At 44.2% G+C, this 25,303-nt stretch overlaps 1 protein-coding gene across 1 annotated transcript in view; it reads left to right on the forward strand.

Annotated features, from left to right (window-relative positions):
- LOC124775317 overlaps positions 1-25,303 on the forward strand; it is a 444,140-nt gene that overhangs the window by 280,889 nt on the left and 137,948 nt on the right. Inside the window, exon 2 of the mRNA XM_047250152.1 lies at positions 51-244. Coding sequence (XP_047106108.1) covers positions 51-244 — 194 coding nt within the window. The remainder of the gene's footprint in view (positions 1-50; positions 245-25,303) is intronic.

Genomic DNA, 25,303 nt, shown 5'->3' on the forward strand with positions numbered 1-25,303 from the left:
AGCCCGTTTGTGTTGAGGTCAGTCTGCAGCATCGGACGGTCTCGTTGCAGGCGTGCTGCGCTGCCTGTGGGACGGCGTCTCGCGGCACTGCGAGGTGCGGGCGGGCAGCCTGGAGGTGCTGGGTTCGGAGCCCGGCTGCTGCCTGCGGCTGCCGCTGTGCCGCCTCCACCTGCGGCCGCACCCCGCCCTGCCCCGTGCCTTCACGCTGGGCACCGACCCCGAGGCTCCCGCGGCCGCCTTCCAGGTGAGTCCAGTCTACACAATCTCCAGGTGTCACCTTCCGTTTTGCATGGCGCCCCACCCCACCCTCTGTTGTGGATGTCACCCTCTGTCCTTTCGAATCTTTTGTATGAAACCTGGACCCGCCTTCATAGACGAGGTCGCTAATGCACGCGTGTTCAGTGGCGCTAGACTCGGAGGTAAGCCGGTTCGAATCCTGGTGGTGAAAGGAATTTTCACTGCCAGTATTTCTATCGCAAGGGGACGAGAGGTAGTGGCGTAAAGTTCGTTAACACAAGTCTCGAATACATTCCAAACCTCTTCACAATGTCACATGAAGAAAAGGAGTGTTGATGATGATCTGTCCGCCGGATTGGGACATAAAGCTCCATGGGCAATTCGTGATTTCGAAAGGAGCGGGCTACATCGCGGCATTGCATTTGACCCACTCTCCCTTTAATCAACAACACAAACCCAGCACTACCTCTGTGCAAGCACTCGACACAATCACTCACGCAACACAGATACAAACTTGACAGTTATGGTCGGACGAAGGCAACGGCGAACCATCTCCACCAGGACCTTGCCGTGAGCGGCATCTGCCCACCCTAAGCTCATTCCAAGAGTATCTGAATATTGTCTCTACATGACGCCTGTTACCGACACAGAATGACATTCGCATCACCAGTTAAATGTCTGGCCACAAATGTAGGGGGAACATCATGGATCTTCGCATGGGTGTCCAGTGTAACACAATCCAAGACAAAAAGAAAAGTACGAGTCTCCAGAAAGAAAGTATCAGAATGGGACGGAAGTCAATAGATGAGATGTAAGTGTACTGACAAAACAGTTACAGTTTCAGAAAAATTGGATGATTTATCCAGGAGAAAGGCTTCACAAACTGAGGAAATCAATAGTGCTTAGGTCCACCGCTGGCCCCTGTGCATGCAGTTATTCTGCTTGGCACGGTTTGACATAGTTGTTGGACGTCCTCATGGGGGCATGCCGTGCCAAATTCCGTCCAGTTGGAGCTTTAGATCGTAAAAATCCCGAGCTAGTTGGAGGGCCCTTCCCATAATGCTCCAAACGTTCTCAATGGGGGAGATCTATCGACTCATCGTGTACAGGCAGGCATTAGCTTGCTGAAAGCCCAGAATGGCTTGCCATGAAGGGCAACAAAACAGGACGTATAATATCATTAACGTACCGCTGTGCTTACAGGGTGCCGCGTATGACAATCGTCCTAGTATCAACAGAAATTTCACCCCACCCCACCCCACACCTCAGGTTGTCGGGCCATATGGTGGGTGACAGGTTGGCATCCCACCACTGTCCGTGGCGTCTCCAGACGCGTCTTTGCTGGTCAATGGGGCTCGGTTCGAAGCGGGGCCCATCACTAAAGACCATTCTGCTCCAGTCACTGAGATTCCGGGTCTAAGACATGAATGTAAATGGTTCATAAAAAATGCTTGACACACTTTCCTGTATTTATCCCTAAACTAAACAAGGAAAAAGAATTATTTAAGTGTCCAAAAATGCTTAGGAACTGATTTGTAATCAAAAGTAAGTCATATATCCTCACTTCCTATCATAGTTACTCAAAGTTAAATCGGCTGGTAAAAACTTCTACAATTTGTTCGTGATGTGCTCTTACTATTACACAGTGAATAATTTGTGAGAACATGGACTGCCCAATCTTTTAGAAGTCTCGCAATCGGATCTAGTGCTGTAATTAGTAAGTTACCTCATTTCCACCAACTTCCAGTGGTATAGAACCTGGCAGGAGATTTGCAAAAAGGATAAGTTTTCTTACTGCAAATATATCTACACGCTGGTTATTTATGTATTTGAAGTTCACTTTACGCTTAATGCACAATCAAATTTAGTAAATCTAGCCCACTCGCGCGCACGTAGTATCTACGAAGTAAGAGTGCAGAACGATTTCTACAGTCTTTAAAACTACGTTTATATGCCAAAATCTTTAACTCGTAAGGATGGATGCCGTGCTTCTTTCTTTGCAAAAGTAGCGTTAAATTGTGGATAGTGCAGGATAATCTACATCAGTACTCCGGAAACCACCTGACAGTGCGTAGCGGAGGGTACTTCTGGTACCTCTAACTGATCCCACCCTTCCATGTTCCTCTCGCGAATGGAGTGTGGGAGGAATGACTATCGTCAAGCCTCTGTATTGGCTCTAATTTCTCGATTTTTCTCATCGTGGTCATTTCGCGAGATGTATGTGGGAAGAAGTAACATGGCATGTTGTTCGGCTCTTCCAGAAAAGTATTCTCTCGAAATTTCAATGGTAAACGTCTCCCTGATGCACGACGCCTCTCTTACAACGTCTGCGACTGGAGTTAATTGAGCATCTGTGTAACGCTCTCTCGCCGACCAAACGATCCTATGACGAAACGCGCCCCTCTTCTTTATATCTCTCTACTAGTCCTACCTGGTTACGAATCTAGATTGATGGACAGTATTCAAGACCAAGTGCCTTGTAATCCATATCCTTCGCGGGTGAGCTAGATTTTCTTAAAATCCTTCCTATGAATCATTGTGACATCCGCTTTTCCTACTATTTGTTTTATGTGGTTATTCCTTTTAAGGAAGCTCTGGATAGTGAATGCTAGATATTTTGCGATAGATATTGTTTTCAGCTGTTAGTCACAAATATTGTAGTTGTACCGTACTTATTTTCTTTTTCTGTGAATGCGTTATTATGTTACTGGAGCTATACTTAAGACTTGTACTACTGTTTCCAAATTCTGACTCGTTCTTGACAACAAATTCAACAGGAGAATGAATGTACTACAACCCATGCCTAATTTTTTAAGAAGTTGTCTCGGCGAAGTTCGAAGACGAACACAAAATACATATAGCACATTTATGTGCAACTAATACTTTGAGTGGAACTGTCCCAGACAATTATTCTGCATAGAATTATGAACTGAAAGTACGCAAAATTAGTCAACTTTCAGATGCTTCCATCAATAAACTCAACAATACCTATATAGCAAATGTTGCTGAATTCAAGAATTTGACCACATCTGTAATCAGTAATCCCATTCCCGATTCACAGAGAATCAAAGTCTCACATATAAAATAGCTTCTAACCGCTGATTACTTTACAAGTGCGTTAATGTGTTAATTTGACTTTAATCATGTAAAACTATTATTGCTGAAGATTTGAAACACTAAGTTCTTTTTATTAATTTCGAATTATCCACCAGAAGACTGGTGAAAAAAAACCAGAAATGGTCAACAAAAAACTTAAAACCCCTTTAAATATTCATGAAAGACTTTTTTGGCAAATTGTATAGTTTAAAATAGACACAGTCCCCCAGTTCGTACCAACGCTCTTGGAGGGCTTCTGCTGGTTTTAAGGATGAAAACTACAATCACGTAAGGCGAAAGACTAGGGCCCAAGTACCATCATGTGTCATTTTCTGTTACTACCTTATTGACATGAATACCTCTGAAACTGGCAGGCCTTCGGCAATCAACATGGATTGAGTAAGATTTAAAATCTCAATAATAGGGCAATAAAAAGAGGTAGGCCTTGATTAATAACGGTTTCAGCTAACCCAAATTATCAAGTAGCTCTTAATTTAATTAAAAGGGAACAGGCATGCCTTCAATAATAACAGCTTCAGTTAAGTAAGATTACCAAATAGAAAACAGGCAGGCCTTCATGAATAACTGCTTCATTTAAGTAACCAATACTTTGAATTGGCTCTTCACGCGGGGCGCGCCATAAGGCTTATACGCAAGGAGGCCAAGACAACACCAAATAAGAAGGCTAAGAAAGGTTACAACGAGAGTACCGCCCATCCAGTATCCATTCCGTTGGGGTACAGACCGACAAAGAACTATTGACACAGCAAGGTTAATTACATGAAAGCAATAGTAACTAGCCGAACGGTGTACCCGCGTAACTGCAAGATACCGCCTCTACAATGACGGCGAAACGCCCGAAAGGAAACTAGGCTGCCAAACCAAATTCCATAGCCTCAGCAAATGCAAATTTTGTGACGCAGGCACCTTCTAAGCCAATAAATTAACAGAGCGATGACGGCTGCAGTGCCCGAAGGTGTCTCGAAACCAGCACCCGGTCATATTACAAGAGAAAGGCACTTACATGGTATTCGAAGAGGATTGGCAGGGGGGCGGCTTCTTCACGCCTATCTAACGTCTTCCAGAGGCAACAGAAATTTGATTTTCAGTATTTCATGTAATTAACGAACGACTTTCAAAATTTTGAATACAGGCGTAATGTACTCATTAAGTAATAAAATCGTGGATTAAAGGCTTATCGGAAGTGTTAAAGTTGTAAACTCAGTATTTTTCTTCGGGCAGCGTAATTCGCAGTGTGCAGATTACCCACACCATATTCGTCCCATATTTAAGAATGAGGCCACCGAATGACTTCTGACAAACCTTACACTTAATTTCGAGCCTTTTTGAAACTTTTATCGGTTACACGACCAAAAATTAACGAAAGGAAAAATGTTTAACTTATTAAATTTTCGTCGTTCATACAGTAAGACTTGAGCATCAGGAGCGACGTTTTAATTGAGTATTTCTTCACTAATGACTCGATTCATATTAGGAGCAGCCGGCGCTCTCGCGCTATTGACAATGTTACTTTCAGTATCGCAGCACCAAGTACTTCGGAGAATAAAGTCAAGGTTAAGGGCATTGGTTCACAGGCCGTGGTTGACGGTCCGCGTGTATTTCGTGGAGGTATTTTGAATTTTACCATCAGTCTGATGCAGTCAGTCAAGTTTCCGGTTGCCTTACAGTAGCTATTAGTCGCTGAGGAAGCAGTGAGGGTATTGGTGGCCTGAAAAGTTTTAATAATAGTGACATCATTTTTTACCCTACTTTTAATATTGGTGAAGTTTGCACTAATGACATTGGTACTCCTTACTTTTACTCTATGATGCCTTCCGTAACTAGGACAAGCAGTCCTCGTACATTGCGTTTGTATTACGTAGATGTTTCGGGAACTCAAACGGGAATCACTGGAGCGAAGATGACGTTCCTCTTGACGGGTTCAATTGAGAAAATTAAGAGAATCGGTATTTGAGGCTGACTGCAGAACGATTCTACGGTCGCCAACAATCGTTTCGCCTAGGGACCATGAAGTTCAGGGCTTGTACGGAAGACTATAAACGTCGTTTTTCACTCACTCTATTTGAAAGTGGAATAGAAAAGGCAATGACTCAGCAGTGATTCAGGGTACCATCCCCCACATACCACACGGTGGCTTTCGAAGTATATACGTAGATAGAGATACTTTGCAGAGAGCATCAACGTGTACCGCTGAATGTACAAGGTCTGTTTAAAAAGTTTCGGAACACTGGTAATTTCGCGCCAATGGTGTGTTGGAGCCAAATGCGGTTGGCATCTTGCATACGCGTGTGTTTAATGTGTAGGTACCGAAAGTTTCATTGTATGTCGGTTTGTTATTGTTCAGTGCTGTCTAGAGTAGAACGTTGTGTCGCACAGTTTGCGAATTTAGAGATGGCAGAGTTAGAGGAGCAACGCGTTTGCGTTAAATTTTGCGAGAAACTCACGAAAATCTTCACAGACACACACCAAATGACAGGAATCCTACTATGATAATCACTTAAGCCGTACTTGGTGTTACAGAATGGTTCACACGGTTTAAAAATGACCGGAAGGCAGTTAAAGATGACCCTCGTTGAGGACGCACTTCGACCTCTACCGACTACGATGACGTCACGAACGTCAACGAAATTGTGCTTGCCAATCGAAGAATGACTGTGCTTGCCAATCGAAGACTGATTGCCCGAGAGATTGCAGAAGAATTTAACATTTCAATTGGATCATGTCATGAAATCGTGACACAACATCTTGGAATGCATCGTATTCCCACCAAGTTCGTCCCATGGGCTACGAGTCAAGAACAGAAAGACCTCGCAATCTGTGAAGACCGCCTGAATCGCGCAAATTTTCCGTAAGAGAACAATGAGTGGTGACGAGATGTGGCTCTGTGGCTATGATACTGAGACCAAGGTTAAATCTTCACAACGGGCCGGGAAAGCACCAGGTCAAGTGAAATGTCAAAGCCACGCTGATAGTTTTCTTCGACTTCGAAGGATTAGTTCATCATGAATTTGTGTGTCAGGGACAAACTATTAATCGATTATACTATCGGGACGTGTTGTGACGCCTCCGAGAAAATGTGACAAGAAAACGGCCTGAAATGTGGCGAGACAATTCATAGCTCATCAATTAGGATAACGCACATGCAGCCCTGTTCGTGCGTAACTATTGCATAAAAAAACGAAATCATTGTGCTGCCTCACCCTCCGTACTCTCCTTACCTAGCCGTTGCGGACTTCATTTTGTTTCCAAAGTTGAAAACCCCTTTGGAAGGACGAAGATCTGCAACGATAGATGAGATAAAAGAAAATTCGCGCGATCCATCAAAAGGCGTACCAAGACTGCTTCCAGAACTGGAAACGGCGTTGGGGGTACTGATTGTGGAGGAGAGTATTTCGAAGAAGATAATGCGCGATAAATACAAGGTAAGCGTAGAAAAATTTTCTGAACAAAGTTCCGGAATTTTTTGAACGGACCTTACACTTGGAAAAGTATGTGATTTTACGACACGTGCTTCAGCGGGTATGACGTCATAAACAAGGAGATATGTGCAAAATTAGCTTTTTACAAAGAGTTTTTTTTTATACTTGGGAGTTCGATTCTTTAAAGAATCAGGGGTGGGAGGAAGGGTTACTGCTTTATTCTTGACAGTGACAGTCTGTTCCACAACCAGCTCTGTGTGTCTGAAAACAACTGAGACACTGTAACGGGCCGCATCTCGGAGAGCCCACTCCTCTATTCCTTCTTACAGGAATAGAAGTTTGAAAACAAAAGAGAAACGCTTGTCGTGTGCAGATGTCTTGTTCAGTGCCGGGTGGAGTGAGGAATGATCTGTTTTGTGTCACTGCGCCATAAAAACTGGCCCCGCTTTTAACATCGGCCGCGTTATGTAGATTGACTACAACTGGTTAGAGCCAGCTGTTCCGTAAGGCGAGCGTACTCGAAGGAAGTCGTAAAGGGCTGCGACGCCAATAAAAAAACAAGGCGCTCGCGGCCCCGCAGTGATACGTAACAGTACTGCTGCTGCTGCTGCTGTGGCCACGCGTCCCCATTCCGCAGTACGGCTCCCGCCCCTCTTCGGCGCCGTGGTATCAGCTGATTTACGACGACTGTCGAACCCGGGCGGTGACGTCCGATGTCACTCGCCTAGCACACACTCGTCCAGAAAAACAAAACAAAAAAACTGTTCCGCTCCCATCTGGCACGTCACAGTTCCGGACAACCGTAGCAGGCGGCAATGTAGCAGCGACACCGAAAGCCTTCTTTACACTGGAGCGAATGTAAGCGAACTCTACAATGGCGATCGAGCACTCGAAGGCCATTCGCCAGTGTTCGCTGCATTTCGCCTCTACCTGTAAACACGCGTTTACACTAGAGGGAACGGAAGACAACACGAAATAACGAGCGTATCTTGCCGCTGATAGTATTCACACAGGGTACAACATTATTTACACTAACCTAAAAAACAGTCACAACACCAAGGACTTGTCGTGCGATGTTAAGAAAATTGGTAGGAGTGTTTCTACATCTGAAAGATGGTGCCTGTTCAAATTTCGCGCCAGTCGCAGAAGAGTGGCGGTAAGCGCCATTGTGGGGATGCATGTAAGTTTTGCTTTGCAACGCAATCGTCGTAGCACTAGCACAGACGAAGCTGCCGAAGTTACTGTTCTCACTTCCGTTGCTATGAATCCGCATGTAAGCACGCAACAGCTCGACGAGATTGGCATTCCTAAAACCAGTGTACAGCGTATTCTTACACGTCACCGGTTCCATCCTTACCATGTACACCTACATCAATGGGCGCTGATGACCATGCTGTTTAGCGCCCGAAAACCTCAAACCACACACACACACACACACACACACACACACACACACACACACATCAAGAATTTCATGGGAATGATTTCCAGAATCAAGTACAGTTCTGTCCGTGGGCACAGCATCAAATCCTCGCCAACCCGAACTACTTCTCCAATGATCTATTTACCGATGAAAGTTCCTTCTCAAAGAAAGGACAGGTAAATAAAAGGAACATGCATTAATTGTCCAGCGACAACCCACTATGGCTTGGACAGGTGGAAAATCAGCGTCAGTGGAGAGTTAACGTCTAGTGTGGAATGCTTGGTAATAAAATTACTGGCCCTTATTTCACCAACGGTAGTCTGAACGGCACAGCGTTTGCCAACTTCCTCAGACGAATTCCTCCTCCTCTTCTGGATGAAGTGCCGCTAAGAACCAGAATGCTTATGTGGTATCAAAATGATGGATGTCAACCACATAATGCCTTGCGTGCACGTCGTGTTCTGAACCGAAGGTATCCGGTCAGATGGATTGGTCGAGGAGGAGCAGTTACTTGGTCTGCTAGGACTCCTGATTCAAATCCTCAGGACTTTTTTCTTTGGGGATGCATTAAAGACGTTGTCTATCGCGATATTGCAACAACTCCAGAGCACTTTAAGGAACGTATCGTGCTTCCTTGTATTTCTCTTTAGCAGGCAACACTGGAAGCAGTAAACAATTCTTTCATTCAACGAATGCACCAGTGTATCCGTGTCCAGGGTCACCACTTTGAGTAACTTTGAATTTTCTACTCATGGGCAATGTTAAGGAGAGTCAAAGTCAATTTTGTGTTATGTTTTTACTTGGTTTTCATTTATTTTCCGACAACTCCAGCAAGTGGGCGAGTTTATGATACCAGGCTCAAAGTCAATGTTGTGTTATGTAATTAATAACGTTGTGTTACAGTGAATGGTACGCTGTGATACATTTTTGAATAGGTCTTTAGGAGAGGAAATGAATTACCGAATAAAAAATACAGGGTGCCATTTAAAAAAGTCATACCACTGTTCATATCTTTGTAAAAAAAAACAAAGCTACAACGAAGGCAATCATGCTGATTGATGTCCCCCTGACGGCTGAAGAACATTTGCTTGAAAAATTTTGTAATTTGCATTTTAGGGTGGTCAAGATAAATAGAACACTCTGTGTATTTCTTCAATAGTGGGTCATTGAGGTCATGGTTTCTGATGGAAGATTCATGGAGAACGTCTCCATTTAGGTTCCTCTGTGTTGAGAACCTTCTGTAAATTTGTTATATTATTATTATTTCATATTTTCCACGCACTCTGCAATGCCAAAAATGTGACCTAGGTTAAGGTTTAACGTCCCATTCAGTAGAGATGCAGCACAACCTCGAACTGAGGAAGCAAATCAGCTGTATCTATTTTGAAGGTACCGTCACTACATTATTTAGGGAAGCCACGGGACCTGTACGCCCGGATGAAAGTCTGAAAGACATGGTGCAGTGGTGATACACATGGTTCAGTCATTACAACGTAAACTGTAAAAGAAATTGATATAAGCAAAGCAGTGAATTACATTTGTACCATCTCCGGGATTCAAACTCGGGTCTCCTGCTAACTAGGCAGATACACTATTCGATACGCCACACTGGCGCTAGACATACCACAACTAGATGGACTACCGTAGTACATCTGCCTCATTCCAACTCACGCCTCAGTGCACTGTTAATCGCCTTCTAAACGCGCATCAGTATTGCAGAGACACCCCGAAATTGGGATCGCATCTTTGCAGTGATCGACAAGCGGTTAAGTAGGTGATATATTAAGCATATATCGTTGGTATTCCTGAGAGTATTGAGTCTCACCTTTAACCCACTTCTGCCTAACGTAACATATGTGTCACATAACATTCTGCCACGCTTATCTCTTGTTGGTAACAATTATTGTTTGGAGTACCTATTGCTGTATGTCTCTCAGATAAGAACATTCTATTATTGATACTTAAGAGTGTTTCTACCAGCAGAAAGCAGGAAGGTTTTTTCTGAATACGATAATGTCTTGGAATAATAAGTAGGTGTTACATTCTGTCTCAATATATAATAGAAATTTTAAAACTTTCGCTTGATCTTAATGTCAAAAATTCCTGAAATTTGAGATGTAGGTTAGCTAAAAGTGAAATTCATTGTTACAGTTCCTAGTCCAGTTTTTAATTGTGTGTTGCACATATGTTACACCAGACAGAAGTCAGTATAATAAATTCCTTGTGTGTCAGAGGCCTGTCTGTGAATGACATTCTGGTATTCTTGAGGAGGAGGATGAGGATGAGGATGAGGATGAGGATGAGGGTGGTGGTGGTGGTGGTGGTGGTGGTGGTGGTGGTGGTGGTGGTGGTGGTGCCACAGATATATATATTGAGCCTCCTGAAGTTCATATGTAGTCGGATGAAGATTCTGGTGAAGAATATGGTGGTAGAAAGATAATTTTGGACTAAAGCAACTACATGCTGGTGCTGAAGTGGTTTTGACCTATAAAAACAGGTTAGGTGGTGAAACTTCCTGGCAGATTAAAACTGTGTGCCCGACCGAGACTCGAACTCGGGTCTTTTGCCTTTCGCGGGCAAGTGCTCTACCATCTGAGCTACCGAAGCACGACTCACGCCCGGTACTCGCAGCTTTACTTCTGCCAGTATCTCGTCTCCTACCTTCCAAACTTTACAGAAGCTCTCCTGCGAACCTTGCAGAACTAGCACTCCTGAAAGAAAGGATGTAGCGGAGACATGGCTTAGCCACAGCCTGGGGGATGTTTCCAGAATGAGATTTTCACTCTGCAGCTATATCCTTTCTTTCAGGAGTGCTAGTTCTGCAAGGTTCGCAGGAGAGCTTCTGTAAAGTTTGGAAGGTAGGAGACGAGATACTGGCAGAAGTAAAGCTGTGAGTACCGGGCGTGAGTCGTGCTTCGGTAGCTCAGATGGTAGAGCACTTGCCCGCGAAAGGCAAAGGTCCCGAGTTCGAGTCTCGGTCGGGCACACAGTTTTAATCTGTCAGGAAGTTTCATATCAGCGCACACTCCGCTGCAGAGTGAAAATCTCATTCAGGTTAGGTGGTAAAACTGAGACTGATCATTGTCACGATGATCAACCAGCCATGTCATTAATCCAGCTAGATCTGTAGACGATACTCCAAACATGAGAAGAAAAGAATCTCTGTGCCCCAACCGCAAGTTATTGGATAATATAACAAGAACATAGGTTGGAGGGGGGACGGCATAAGTGGACGAAAATATAGCGTTATATAGAGTATCAGGAAAAGGAAATGATGGTGACCAATTATTACTTTTGTACTGGATGTGTGTGAACGTAACGCGTGGCTTCTCTACAGAAAAGTAAGTATGAATATGCCACAACTACAGTTTCGGTGCTGAATGTGAAATGTTACCGGAGTTCCAATGTAACAATCCCTAGAGGTCCTGGTCAGATTGCAGGTTATTCATATCAAAGTACAGTGCTTCATGACATCAAATAGGGCAAGAAGAATCATCTGGTAGCTATGGTGCCACAGAAAGAAAATGACGATCTGGCACAGAAAACTGCAAAGGAACTAAAAGAACAATGTGCTGCAAAAGTGATGTTGGTTTATCCATAGTGTTTTGACAGAAAATGAGTGCTGTTTCCTAAACACGATATAAGTGACATACAACGCATTATTTTTTTTACTCTCACGAACTGCACTGACAATGCATGTTAAGCCTAGCGTGACATGTATGTTACGCCCTCTTTTGCTTAAGTAACTAATTACTTCTTTGTTTAGATAGTTGTAGTATGTTTCTTTGATGACGGTAAACAATTATGTATCTTATCTAATTTGCAATGTTCAGAAGCGAAAATTAATTCAGGCGAAAATGGGTTAATTCATTGCTTTGGCCTACGTCATTGTCGTAGATAAAAGGTGAGAGTCAGCTAATCTCAGAAATACCAACTATCTAATGATCGATATACAGGGTGTTACGAAAAGGTACGGCCAAACTTTCAGGAAACATTCCTCACACACAAGGAAAGAAAATATGTTATGTGGACATGTGTCGGGAAACGCTTACTTTCTATGTTAGAGCTCATTTTATTACTTCTCTTCAAATCACATTAATCATGGAATGGAAACACACAGCAACAGAACGTACCAGCGTGACTTCAAACACTTTGTTACAGGAAATGTTCAAAATGTCCTCCGTTAGCGAGGATACATGCATCCACCCTCCGTCGCATGGAATCCCTGATGGGCTGATGCAGCCCTGGAGAATGGCGTATTGTATCACAGCCGTCCACAATACGAGCACGAAGAGTCTCTACGTTTGGCACCGGGGTTGCGTAGACAAGAGCTTTCAAATGCCCCCATAAATGAAAGTCAAGAGGGTTGAGGTCAGGAGAGCGTGGAGGCCATGGAATTAGTCCGCCTCTACCAATCCATCGGTCACCGAATCTGTTGTTGAGAAGCGTACGAACACTTCGACTGAAATGTGCAGGAGCTCCATCGTGAATGAACCACATGTTGTGTCGTATTTGTAAAGGCACATGTTCTAGCAGCACAGGTAGAGTATCCCGTATGAAATCATGATAACGTGCTCCATTGAGCGTAGGTGGAAGAACATGGGGCCCAATCAAGACATCACCTACAATGCCTGCCCAAACGTTCACAGAAAATCTGTGTTGATGACGTGATTGCACAATTGCGTGCGGATTCTCGTCAGTCCACACATGTTGATTGTGAAAATTTACAATTTGATCACGTTGGAATGAAGCCTCATCCGTAAAGAGAACATTTGCACTGGAATGAGGACTGACACATTGTTGGATGAACCATTCGCAGAACTGTACCCGTGGAGGCCAATCAGCTGCTGATAGTGCCTGCACACGCTGTACATGGTACGGAAACAACTGGTTCTCCCGTAGCACTCTCCATACAGTGACGTGTCAACGTTACCTTGTACAGCAGCAACTTCTCTGACGCTGACAGTAGGGTTATCGTCAGCTGCACGAACAATTGCCTCGTCCATTGCAGGTGTCCTCGTCGTTCTAGGTCTTCCCCAGTCGCGAGTCATAGGCTGGAATGTTCCGTGCTCCCTAAGACGCAGATCAATTGCTTCGAACGTCTTCCTGTCGGGACACCTTCGTTCTGGAAATCTGTCTCGATACAAACGTACCGCGCCACGGCTATTGCCCCGTGCTAATCCATACATCAAATGGGCATCTGCCAACTCCGCATTTGTAAACATTGCACTGACCGCAAAACCACGTTCGTGATGAAAAGTAACCTGTTGATGCTACGTACTGATGTGCTTGATGCTAGCTAGTACTGTAAAGCAATGAGTCGCATGTCAACACAAGCACCGATGTCAACATTACCTTCCTTCAATTGGGCCAACTGGCGGTGAATCGAGGAAGTACAGTACATACTGACGAAACTAAAATGAGCTCTAACATGGAAATTAAGCGTTTCCGGACACATGTCCACATAACATCTTTTCTTTATTTGTGTGTGAGGAATGTTTCCTGAAAGTTAGGCCGTACCTTTTTGTAACACCCTGTAGAGGAAAACGTGCCTGCAGACGCGAAGGACTTGAAAAACCTTTCCAATTAGACGGCTGAACCTACCCTTCAGTGTCTCCCACTCATTCATGCCGTACGACTTCTCTTCATAGTTAAAGTTCTTTCTTCTGATTGCTGATTAGATGAGAAATAAAATACATAAATAAAAAATCTACCTCAGTCTGTGCAAAACAGAGTCGAGAATGCAAAAGGGGAAGCAGTGCAGAATTATTTGCAAGTGACGATATCTTCCTGATATTATTTAAAGAATTGCGTGTTTCTCTGGCTGGATAAGATGTTACGCTCTCGATCGTAATACACTCCTGGAAATTGAAATAAGAACACCGTGAATTCATTGTCCCAGGAAGGGGAAACTTTATTGACACATTCCTGGGGTCAGATACATCACATGATCACACTGACAGAACCACAGGCACATAGACACAGGCAACAGAGCATGCACAATGTCGGCACTAGTACAGTGTATATCCACCTTTCGCAGCAATGCAGGCTGCTATTCTCCCATGGAGACGATCGTAGAGATGCTGGATGTAGTCCTGTGGAACGGCTTGCCATGCCATTTCCACCTGGCGCCTCAGTTGGACCAGCGTTCGTGCTGGACGTGCAGACCGCGTGAGACGACGCTTCATCCAGTCCCAAACATGCTCAATGGGGGACAGATCCGGAGATCTTGCTGGCCAGGGTAGTTGACTTACACCTTCTAGAGCTCGTTGGGTGGCACGGGATACATGCGGACGTGCATTGTCCTGTTGGAACAGCAAGTTCCCTTGCCGGTCTAGGAATGGTAGAACGATGGGTTCGATGACGGTTTGGATGTACCGTGCACTATTCAGTGTCCCCTCGACGATCACCAGTGGTGTACGGCCAGTGTAGGAGATCGCTCCCCACACCATGATACAGGGTGTTGGCCCTGTGTGCCTCGGTCGTATGCAGTCCTGATTGTGGCGTTCACCTGCACGGCGCCAAACACGCATACGACCATCATTGGCACCAAGGCAGAAGCGACTCTCATCGCTGAAGACGACACGTCTCCATTCGTCCCTCCATTCACGCCTGTCGCGACACCACTGGAGGCGGGCTGCACGATGTTGGGGCGTGAGCGGAAGACGGCCTAACGGTGTGCGGAACCGTAGCCCAGCTTCATGGAGACGGTTGCGAATGGTCCTCGCCGATACCCCAGGAGCAACAGTGTCCCTAATTTGCTGGGAAGTGGCGGTGCGGTCCCCTACGGCACTGTGTAGGATCCTACGGTCTTGGCGTGCATCCGTGCGTCACTGCGGTCCGGTCCCAGGTCGACGGGCACGTGCACCTTCCGCCGACCACTGGCGACAACATCGATGTACTGTGGAGACCTCACGTCCTACGTGTTGAGCAATTCGGCGGTACGTCCACCCGGCCTCCCGCATGCCCACTATACGCCCTCGCTCAAAGTCCGTCAACTGCACGTACGGTTCACGTCCACGCTGTCGCGGCATGCTACCAGTGTTAAAGACTGCGATGGAGCTCCGTATGCCACGGCAAACTGGCTGACACTGACGGCGGCGGTGCACAAATGCTGCGCAGCTAGCGCCATTCGACGGCCAACACCGCGGTTCCTGGTGTGTCCGCTGTGCCGTGCGTGTGATCATTGCTTGTACAGCCCTCTCGCAGTGTCCGGAGCAAGTATGGTGGGTCTGACACACCGGTGTCAATGTGTTCTTTTTTCCATTTCCAGGAGTGTAGATTTCTCTGTCTCCAGAGGCAGTTTGAAACCCTCGGCATATCTAGGACGCCATATAATTTCCCGTTCCTACGCTGTTTTTTCCGCTAGTCTACAATGAAACATTAACCTGGCGTGCTATGCGTGCTCACATAGCGTAAGAGGCAGTCCGAAGCACTAAAATGAATTATCGAAGGACGGTTAGCTCACAGGGAGCTGAATTTTGGCAGACGCCCAGGTGAGTACAGTGTTAGAGAGGAACCTTTAATTTCGCACTGAGTTACGGCGACCTTTAGAAAGTAATTTACGGGCGGGGGCAGCCAGACGCCTGATGAAGGGATTAAAATACGCGCCCCGGATATATTGGGTGGCAGTGCAGTGCAGTACAGTATGGCGCCTCGCCGCTAGATGTCACCACTGGGTTGGGGGCTGCAAAGTAGACCCCGGCACCGACCCGGCAGCGGGGTATTCGGCTATTTGGGTCGGCAGCTCTCTGCTCCTCTTCTTTCCCGAGAATCCGCTTACAGCTCAGCTACCCACGTTCCGAGCTGAGCCGCTAGCGCAGGGGCTTAATGCAGTATTCCGCCGGATGGCAACCGTTCAGGAGCGCTCTAGAGATTCGATTCGAAGTACTGGTGAACGAAAACGTCAAAAAACAGATACCCATTTGTTCTGCCATGATTGCTTCATCTGTGAAACAGTGTCGATGGGAATCGATTTGGAATCATTTCTTTCTAGGCAAATACGAGGGTAACCCCAAAAGTAAGGTCTCCTACTTTTTTTATAAGTACATAGAACTGTTTATTTCTACAATGGTTTAAATCAGTTTACAGCTTGAACAGTTAGCTATTTTGCGACATAATCACCATTTCTATCGATGCATTTTTTTTTAGACGCTGTGGCAGTTTTTGTATGCCGATGTCCTACCAGCTCGCCGCCATGCTGTTAAGAAAGTTATGAACCTCATCTTTCACCTCGTCGTCGGAGCTGAATCGCTGGGACCAGGTACTGTGAGACTCTGAAAAAACTCTAACGGTCAATACAGAACAGGAGGAGAGGAATGTTGAGGAATGGCGTACACATTCGCCATGACAACGCTCACCCACACACACTCGGCAAACCGTAGCTCTCCTGCAACAGTTTCAGTGGAACAATCACCCACCCACCCTATAGTCCTGACTTGGCGTCCAGTGACTACCACCTATTCCCTAGGTTAAAAGAACATTCGGCAGGAAAGCGATTCAGCTCCGACGACGAGGTGAAAGAAGAGGTTCATAACTTTCTGAACAGCATGGGGGCGAGTTGGTATGACATGGGCATACAAAAACTGCCACAGCGTCTACAAAAATGCATCGTCAGAAATGGTAATTATGTCGAAAAATAGCTAAATGTTCAATCTGTAAACCGATGTAAACCATTGAAGAGATAAACAGGTCTATGTACTTACAAAAAATAGGAAACCTTACTTTTGGGATTACCCTAGTAGTAAATAATTATAGATAACCTTTCTTAGAACAGCGATATGTCATTAACGTAAAATCAGTGAAAAAGACCTCTTAATCGCAAAGTCTATTATTAAAAATACAACCAGTTTCGATCTCTAATAGTAGGCCATCTTCATGTAATGCACAATCCTGCTAAGATGACGCAAGGCGTCAGCTCAGCTGTTCCAAGCGGCGTCATCGTAAGCCGGATGGTGAAATACCTGAAGATGGCCTACTACTAGAGGCCGAAACCGGTTATATTTTTAATAAATGGCCGTGCGATCAAGACTGTTACTTACTCATTTAAAATAGTAAATACCTCAGTAAAAAATGAAAAGAACATAAAATATTATCACCAAAGCTGGAAAGATGGAAACAATGCATGGAAATAAAATCCATGGCATTTGCATAGCAGTTCAGTTATATAAGTAGGTAGCGCAAAGAGAATTACCGAAAGCAATTGCTGTGATGCGTTTCTTGCAGGCAGTAACTCCACGGTGGTCCATTGATCGCGACCGGGCCAAATATCTCACGAAATAAGCATCAGACGAAAAAACTACAAAGAACGAAACTTGTCTAGCTTGAAGGGGGAAACCAGATGGCGCTGTGGTTGGCCCGCTAGATGGTGCTGCCTTAGGTCAAACGAATATCAACTGCTATTTTTTAAAATAGGAACCCAATTTTTTTATTACATATTCGTGTAGTACGTAAAAAAATGTGAATGAATGTTTTAATTGGATCACTTTTTTCGCTTTGTGATAGATGGCGCTGTAAATGTCGCAAACGTATAAGTACGTGGTATCACTCAACATTCCGCCAGTGCGGATACATTACCCGTGTTAAAATGGACCGTTTACCAATTGCGGAAAAGGTCGATACCGTGTTGATGTATGGCTATTGTGATCAAAATGCCCAACGGGCGTGTGCTATGTATGGTGCTCGGTATGCTGGACGACATCATCCAAGTGTCCCGACCGTTCGCCGGATAGTTACGTTATTTAAGGAAACAAAGTGTTCAGCCACATGTGAAACGTCAACCACGACCTGCAACAAGTGATGATGCCCAAGTAGGTGTTTTAGCTGCTGTCGCGGCTAATCCGCACATCAGTAGCAGACAAATTGCGCGAGAATCGGGAATCTCAAAAACGTCGGTGTTGAGAATGCTACATCAAGATCGATTGCGCCCGTACCATATTTCTATGCACCAGGAATTGCAGGGCGACGACTTTGAAAGTCGTGTACAGTTCTGAAACTGGGCACAAGAGAGATTACGGGACGATGACAGATCTTTTGCACGCGTTCTGTTTAGCGACGAAGCGTTATTCACCAACAGCGGTAAAGTAAACCGGCATAATATGCACTATTGGGCAACGGAAAATCCACGAGGGCTGCGACAAGTGGATACCATGGCCCGCACGTTCACCGGATCTGACGTCCCCGCATTTCATTCTGTGCGGGAAGTTGAAGCATATTTGCTATCGTGATCCACCGACAACGCCTGACAACATGCGTCAGCGTATTGTCAATGCATGTGCGAACATTACGGAAGGCGAACTACTCGCTGTTGAGACGAATGTCGTTACTCGTATTGCCAAATGCATTGAGGTTGACGGATATCATTTTGAGCATTTATTGCATTAATGTGGTATTTACAGGTAATCACGCTGTAACAGCATGTGTTCTCAGAAATGATAAGTTCACAAAGGTACATGTATCGCATTGGAACAACCGAAATAAAACGTTCAAACGTATCTACGTTCTTCTGTATTTTAATTTAAAAAACCTACCTGTTCCCAACTGTTCGTCTAAAATGGTGAGCCATGTGTTTGTGACTATTACAGCACCATCTATCACAAAACGAAAAAAGTGGCCCAACTAAAACATTCAAATTCCTTTACGCACTACACGAATATGTAATAAAAATGGGGGTTCCTATTTTAGAAAACGCAGTTGATATCCGTACCTATGGCAGCACCATCTAGCGGGCCAACCATAGCGCTATCTGGTTCCCCCTTCAAGCTAGACGAATTCCGTTCTTTGTAGTTTTTTCGTTTGACGCTTATTTCGTGAGATATTTGGCCCGGTCACGATCAATGGACCACCCTGTACACAGAGTGAGGCGTAGCTCCATCGACGACAAACTTCAGGAGGTTGTTCAGGGATACGTTCTGAGTAGAGCCTGTACCGGATGCGGTGGCCGATGCGCAGTGACCAGTTTCCGTCCTTTGCGCTGGGCGAGATCATTCATTTGTTCGGATGCGGTGACCAACATCAGCTTTCGGCCGGTTGGCGACACGCTGTGATGACAGAATACAGGGGCTCGCCCTGCAGGCTTTCTCAAACGAGTTTACAGAAACCATTCGGTAAAAAAAAATCATATTTTCTTTACTTATAGCTTTATACACCAGCTTCATGACGACGTGCCCATCACGCCGTTAATAGTTTATAGTTATTCTGATATTTGCACTGAAGTAAGACACTATGCGAAATTCGGAAAAATTTCCAATGAAAAATAGGAGTCACCATGATATTGCATTTGGTGCATATTACATAATACTTTGCTGCATATGTAATTTAGCTGACATACTGATTTTTTCTTTAGACTTAGGTGCAAGTCTGTACCCGTAACCAGTCTCCAGAAAATTTATCTGATGTGGCACACTCAGTTGCCATCACGCCCGCCAGCGATAAAGCCAGTGCGAAGTATCCCAAACATTCCTCATATTTCACAAACGGTTTGAGATGTTGAAATGAGATTTTGACAAATGATAGAACGCAAAGAGGGAGTATTTTGCCATACGGCTATCATGCAAAACTTCATTATCTACCGTGTTATTCCACTAACTATAGACTTTTCAGATGAAAGAGTATAATTCTTCAATGGTCATCGATAGCTAGTGAAACGAGAAATCCTCTGCGTTTTGGAACAACATAAGTAAAGACATTACACGTTTATTTTTATATCTAGGATGTGCTTTTTCATAATCTGTTGACCTAACTTTTCCTCAGTTCCTCACTTAATAAACTTAATGAACCTCTGTTTCAGAATTCTCTCATAATGTTGCGTCTGTACAACACGTTACTGAGGTGACGTTGCATAAACTATGTGTTTTGGCAAAACAAGCATTTTTTTTAACATGGCTAAAAGAGAAATGTAGATTTTACTCAAAATTCACCACTCATGATGTTTCTCTGTTAAGTTACAAATAACTAACAAGCCAGGCGGAAATAAACCGCTATTTTTGTCGCATTTTCAGCAGGATTCTTTTTAGATGCTAACCAAAGCAGTGGTGACTGTGGAGCTTTCTGAATGATGGGCATGTAAGTACTTCACTTGATATTTACCAAAAATGTGACCGTAGGCTTCAGTTTACAACGGCGCTTCCTCTCCGGCGCTTCGCATTTTCCTACGGCGCCTGCCCACAAATCCCACCACCACCACCACAACCACCTCTATCCCCACGCGTGCCCTGCCTATACTGCGCATCTATTAGCCACGTTATCCTGCGTGCACTACGTAAGGGACCCGTTGTCTCTAGTGGCTTGGCACAGAATTACTGCATTTCGTTTGGTTTCTCGCCTCAGTTTTTTGTCTGTTAGACTGTAAATAGTGTTGACATTATTCGCAGTATGTCGTCTATGAAAACGAAGTCGTTCCATTCACCCTCACAATTTTCTACAACAGCAGCAACACTCATTTTACCCCTCGCCCTCAAGCTAGTATCCGGTACTGAATTGTCCTATCTACAGTCCTATTATCTGGCAGTGGTAGATGTACATCAACAGTGATACACCAGCAGTGCTATGGATTCGTTTGCTGAAGAAGAGGTGGCCAGTAAGCAACTCGTGCCTTGGTTCACTGAATACATACTGAGCTCTTCCCACAACGGCAGCAGCCACGTCACAGCATCGTAGCATCTATACATAGACGCCTACGACAAACCGTTGTACATTCAGGTCACTTTGCATGACAGTCTTACTCACGATTCTGAACGTATTTTCATAGAAATAAAGGTGACCAGGGTATCAAACCAAATCAATCATAATCAGATACCACTGTGCAAGGGAGGCCTGAGACTTCTACAAGTTCGTCAGTGGAGTTCTGGTTGACCTTGTATAGCCTCGTCACCGTTCCAAATAGGGTTAGGCCAACATATACCAACAAAAATGAGAGCAACACAGATTCGTAACAATTTACGGTATTTTACGAGTACGAGTAGTTCATAATAGTCAACTCTAGTCTGAAGTTGGCGCGTGGCACTAGTCCAGTATTCAATCGCACTGACCTGTCTTTAACTCTGATCTAGTCCTAAATTCAGTGAACCATAACTAACGTATCCACAAGTATGTCCAGTTGGTATCTTCAGGACAGCGGCTTTGGATAGGTCCTGATGCTGTTTTGAGACACGGTGTTGATAATGTCGAACTAACTCCTGACAAGGGGAGCATCAGACCTGTTAATCACGAATTTTGATAAGTCTTAGTTGTAGAAGGACCTGTCCTGAGTACCTGGCTAGCGGCTTTTCATGCGACGGACCCTAGTTTGAGAGAAAATCGATGTTGAAGTTTTGCGCATACCTCTTAAATCCGTAACGTTAACTCGGTCTCCGGCGAGCGAGCTTGGTGCAGAGAGTAAGGTTCATGCCGCTTCACTGGTGGCACGTGTGCAGGCCCCACTCACATACTTCCTTTTTTTCGAATTCACGTACATAATCTCATTAACAGAATATGTCATGCAAAGTTATTAAAATAGTCATTTTCGTCATAGTAATATCATTAATAAATTGATCATTACAGCACACTGTGTTCGGATAGTTTCAAGGAGCTATCAACGATGGATGAAGTATTAACAGCTGCGGAGGAATTCCTGATACCGACGAAAGTTCTCATCCCTAATTTTGCTCTCGATTGTGTAGATAGTACCGCACAAGCCGACTGCCAGAGGCAATCGACGTACAATTAATCCCTTGCGGAAGGAGGAGGGAAAACTGATTTGAGCAAGATGTGTCATTCCTTCACAGTATAGAATAATATAACTGAATCAAGAAAGAGATTCCGTTAAGTTTTCTTATGTGCACAACAACCTTCCGGAAAATTTGGTGGAAATGTTCAAAAAAGAGTTGACCACTCGACTCATAAATTAAAAATGTAATTGTGACCCGCACGGTATCAGGGAAGTTGACGGAAATGCTTCGCGAAGAAGCTTTAAAATCTCTCATTGTTATGTACATAGGAAAAAAAATTTCGTTACATTATTGATTCGTAGGAGGCTACACTGATCAGACGCTTCACGATCATATCTTTGTAGATGGACAGACAAGCGCGCACCTGCGTGCGTCCCACCTAATAGCAACCCAGTTTTACAACCCCGTATTGTTCATCTTTAAAGGCAGGTTGAAGTTTTCGCAAAAAAAACTTCAAAATGCTCCCGACTTGCTAAAGACTAATGGATAATTCGTTTGGAGCGAAGCTTCCATAAAAGTCATTCTTCAACTTTGCATTCATTAGTGTATCTGCTTTCACAGGAATGATCAAAGACGCGCGGTTCGTATCGAATGTGATCGAAGAAAGTATAATTTTTTTTTAATTTCAAGGAACTATGTTTTCTGGTATTGCATCTGAATAATTACCGCAAGGCTGTAGCTTCTGTTAAATGTGCGGAGCGCTATACCAGTTTCCATTTTAGTTTCTTCTGCGACGGATACCATCCGTAATTCTCTTCTAGCAGAGTAAGCGATGCAAGCAATAGCCACTAAAACAGTTTTGTAATCTATTCTGAAACAAACTGAATACACACTAGAAAGAATTTTGCTGTAATTTGTGAACTTTCAGTGAAACTACTGTAACCTTCCCGTATAAAAAAATTTAAAATAATGAAATTTAGGTAGTTAAGTTCTGACGTATGAAAACTGATAAATCTTAACTCATGAGAAACTTACATTTTGACGTAAGCAGCGCTACGCCATGGCTCTGTGAAATCAATCTGAATCTGTCCGTGAGAAATAAACTGAAAAATTCCGCCATGAAGTCGATCTCTTAGATTTTATTTTTTGAGCAACAGCTCGCATCTTTCTCAGTTCCCGTAGGTACGATTTTTCAGCGTTTTTGTTACATGCTGTTTCCTCCAGTTAAACCACTCTATCTTTGGTCACCATTATCATAATCGTCGTCATAATCTTGTGGTGTGTCTGTTGACAGGTTCCAGATGCCATTACTGCCTCCTTGTAATCCTGTTCCACTCCAACTTCTCCGTTGTCTGGTCTCTTTTCACTTCATACAGAATTTTTATTCTTCTCCTTCCTATTTTCATCTGTCCTTTAGCGGTTTCTTCAAAGCTGTTGCCAAATTTTCTTTTACTCGCAGTACATATCCCATCCAGTTTGCATTCCTTTTCTTAACGATGTGTGGGACAGTGCTTTGTTCCCCTTATCGTTTCCAGTACTTTGCTTCTGCCTCTCCTCCTCCCCCCCCCCCCCCGCCCCACCCTTTCAATGTCCATATTTCACACCTTCACAGCTGTACAGGAAAAAATTCCACGTGACGCATTTAACTAACCTTTTGCTTAACTCCAACTCACATCTACTGCGTAATAAGTGTTACTTTTTCTGGAGGTCTTGTTTTGCCATTGTTGTTGATTTTGTTTCTTTTTCACTCGCCCATGGTAACTGACAATTCGGTTACCACACACGCCAAATATCTGTGCTGTGCAACTTAATTTATGTTGTTGTCATTTTTGTATCTTATTTGTCATGCACTCTCTCTTGGCGTTATTTGTGCTGATTTTCATTCCATTCCCTTACAGTCATCCAGGTATTTACAGTGTTCTTTCAAGAGATATTGTCTGATGTGTAACCAGTACAATGTCAACAGCAAATTTGCTGCAGTTAACCTTCTGGTCTCCTAAGCTTACTCCGTCCTTCTCTATTTTTAAAGTATTTACTATCAGGTCTTCGTTATACAGTATGTGCTGAATAGAGCTGTTGAAAGTCAACAACCTCTCATAGTTTTAATCTGCCAGTTTTAATCTGCCATCTCTTACTTCTCTTACGATTTCTATGCAGCCTGTCATACGGTTTCTTAGTTTCACAGTCGCTTTCTTTGTACAACTCCTAAATTACTTCTCTCATTCCAATTCGCCACGTACAATTTTAAAAGTTCCATCATCTTGTCGCATTTCGCAGGGTCGAAGACCTTTTCTGGGTCTATGAAGCACAAACTCGTGCCTTTCCTTCTTTCTATACAATGTATCTTTCGCCAATGATACTGATTAGTTCAGTAACATGCTTTGTATCTCTCCAGTTTCTGGAATCATCTTTGATTTTACGCACTCATTGTCGTTTGTGAAACTTGGCAAGCATTCCGCAGATTTCATCAGATAAAAGTGTTTAGTTAGTAATCTTATTTTTGTGAAATAGTTTACTTGTGTAATAGCAATGAATCGATGCCTATAGTTAGCTTTGTCAGCAACATATACGAGTACCAGCTCTCTCCTCAAGGGGTCTATAGTGAATTGTGTGTGCTTTCAATGTGCTAATATCCTCAGTTAAAATTACCAAATATGCAGCAACCAGTCGCCAAATCATGTTTATTGATTCATTTTTTGCAAATAGATTTCAACTGATTAACAGCCATCATCGGTGCTTTCAACCAATATGTGCCCTGAGAAGTAATACTGTCTTAAGCAGAGGTGTATGTTTGGCCTCTGCTTAAGACAATATTACTACTCAGCGCACATATTGGTTGAAAGCACCGACGATGGCTGTTAATCGCTTGAAATCGATAAGCAAAAATGAATAAATAAAACATGATTTTGCGACTGGTTGCTGCATATTTGGTAATTTTATGGTTTACGGTCGCTGCACGACTTGGAAACCACATGGAGCCCACCATTCATAACTATCCTCGGTCTCACTGTAGGTACTTGGAACTACGTCCCTTTGTTGCACTACTCAGTGAGCGATGTTGATGCGTTCTACTAAGTCGATGACGTCCTGCTGGCCTCGGCGTCTTCAGTGGCGCGTGATCCAAGGTGTCGGCTGTCGCAGATAGACGCGGAAGCGCGCGCTGACAGCGCCTCTGGCGGTAGTGCGTCACATCCGCCACCACCGGCGAGGCTAAATGTAAGCGTAGTGAGTGAAGACACCAGTCCTGGCAGACTGGCTGTGTGAACACTAGCCGACAGCAAGGCTTCAGACAGCCGCTGTGGTGCTGGGTTATGCCGCTGCGCTCAATTTCTCCTCAATGTTTACAAATAACCGTTTCACTGGAAACACTAATTCAGTGAATGTGCATCTTTATATTTTCGCGGCGCAATGATTGTGCCACAAAACTGCGGACGTGCAGCCGTATAATTTTCACTTCTTCT

Source organism: Schistocerca piceifrons, chromosome 2, assembly GCF_021461385.2.
Source record: "Schistocerca piceifrons isolate TAMUIC-IGC-003096 chromosome 2, iqSchPice1.1, whole genome shotgun sequence".
NCBI classification, from domain to species: domain Eukaryota; kingdom Metazoa; phylum Arthropoda; class Insecta; order Orthoptera; family Acrididae; genus Schistocerca; species Schistocerca piceifrons.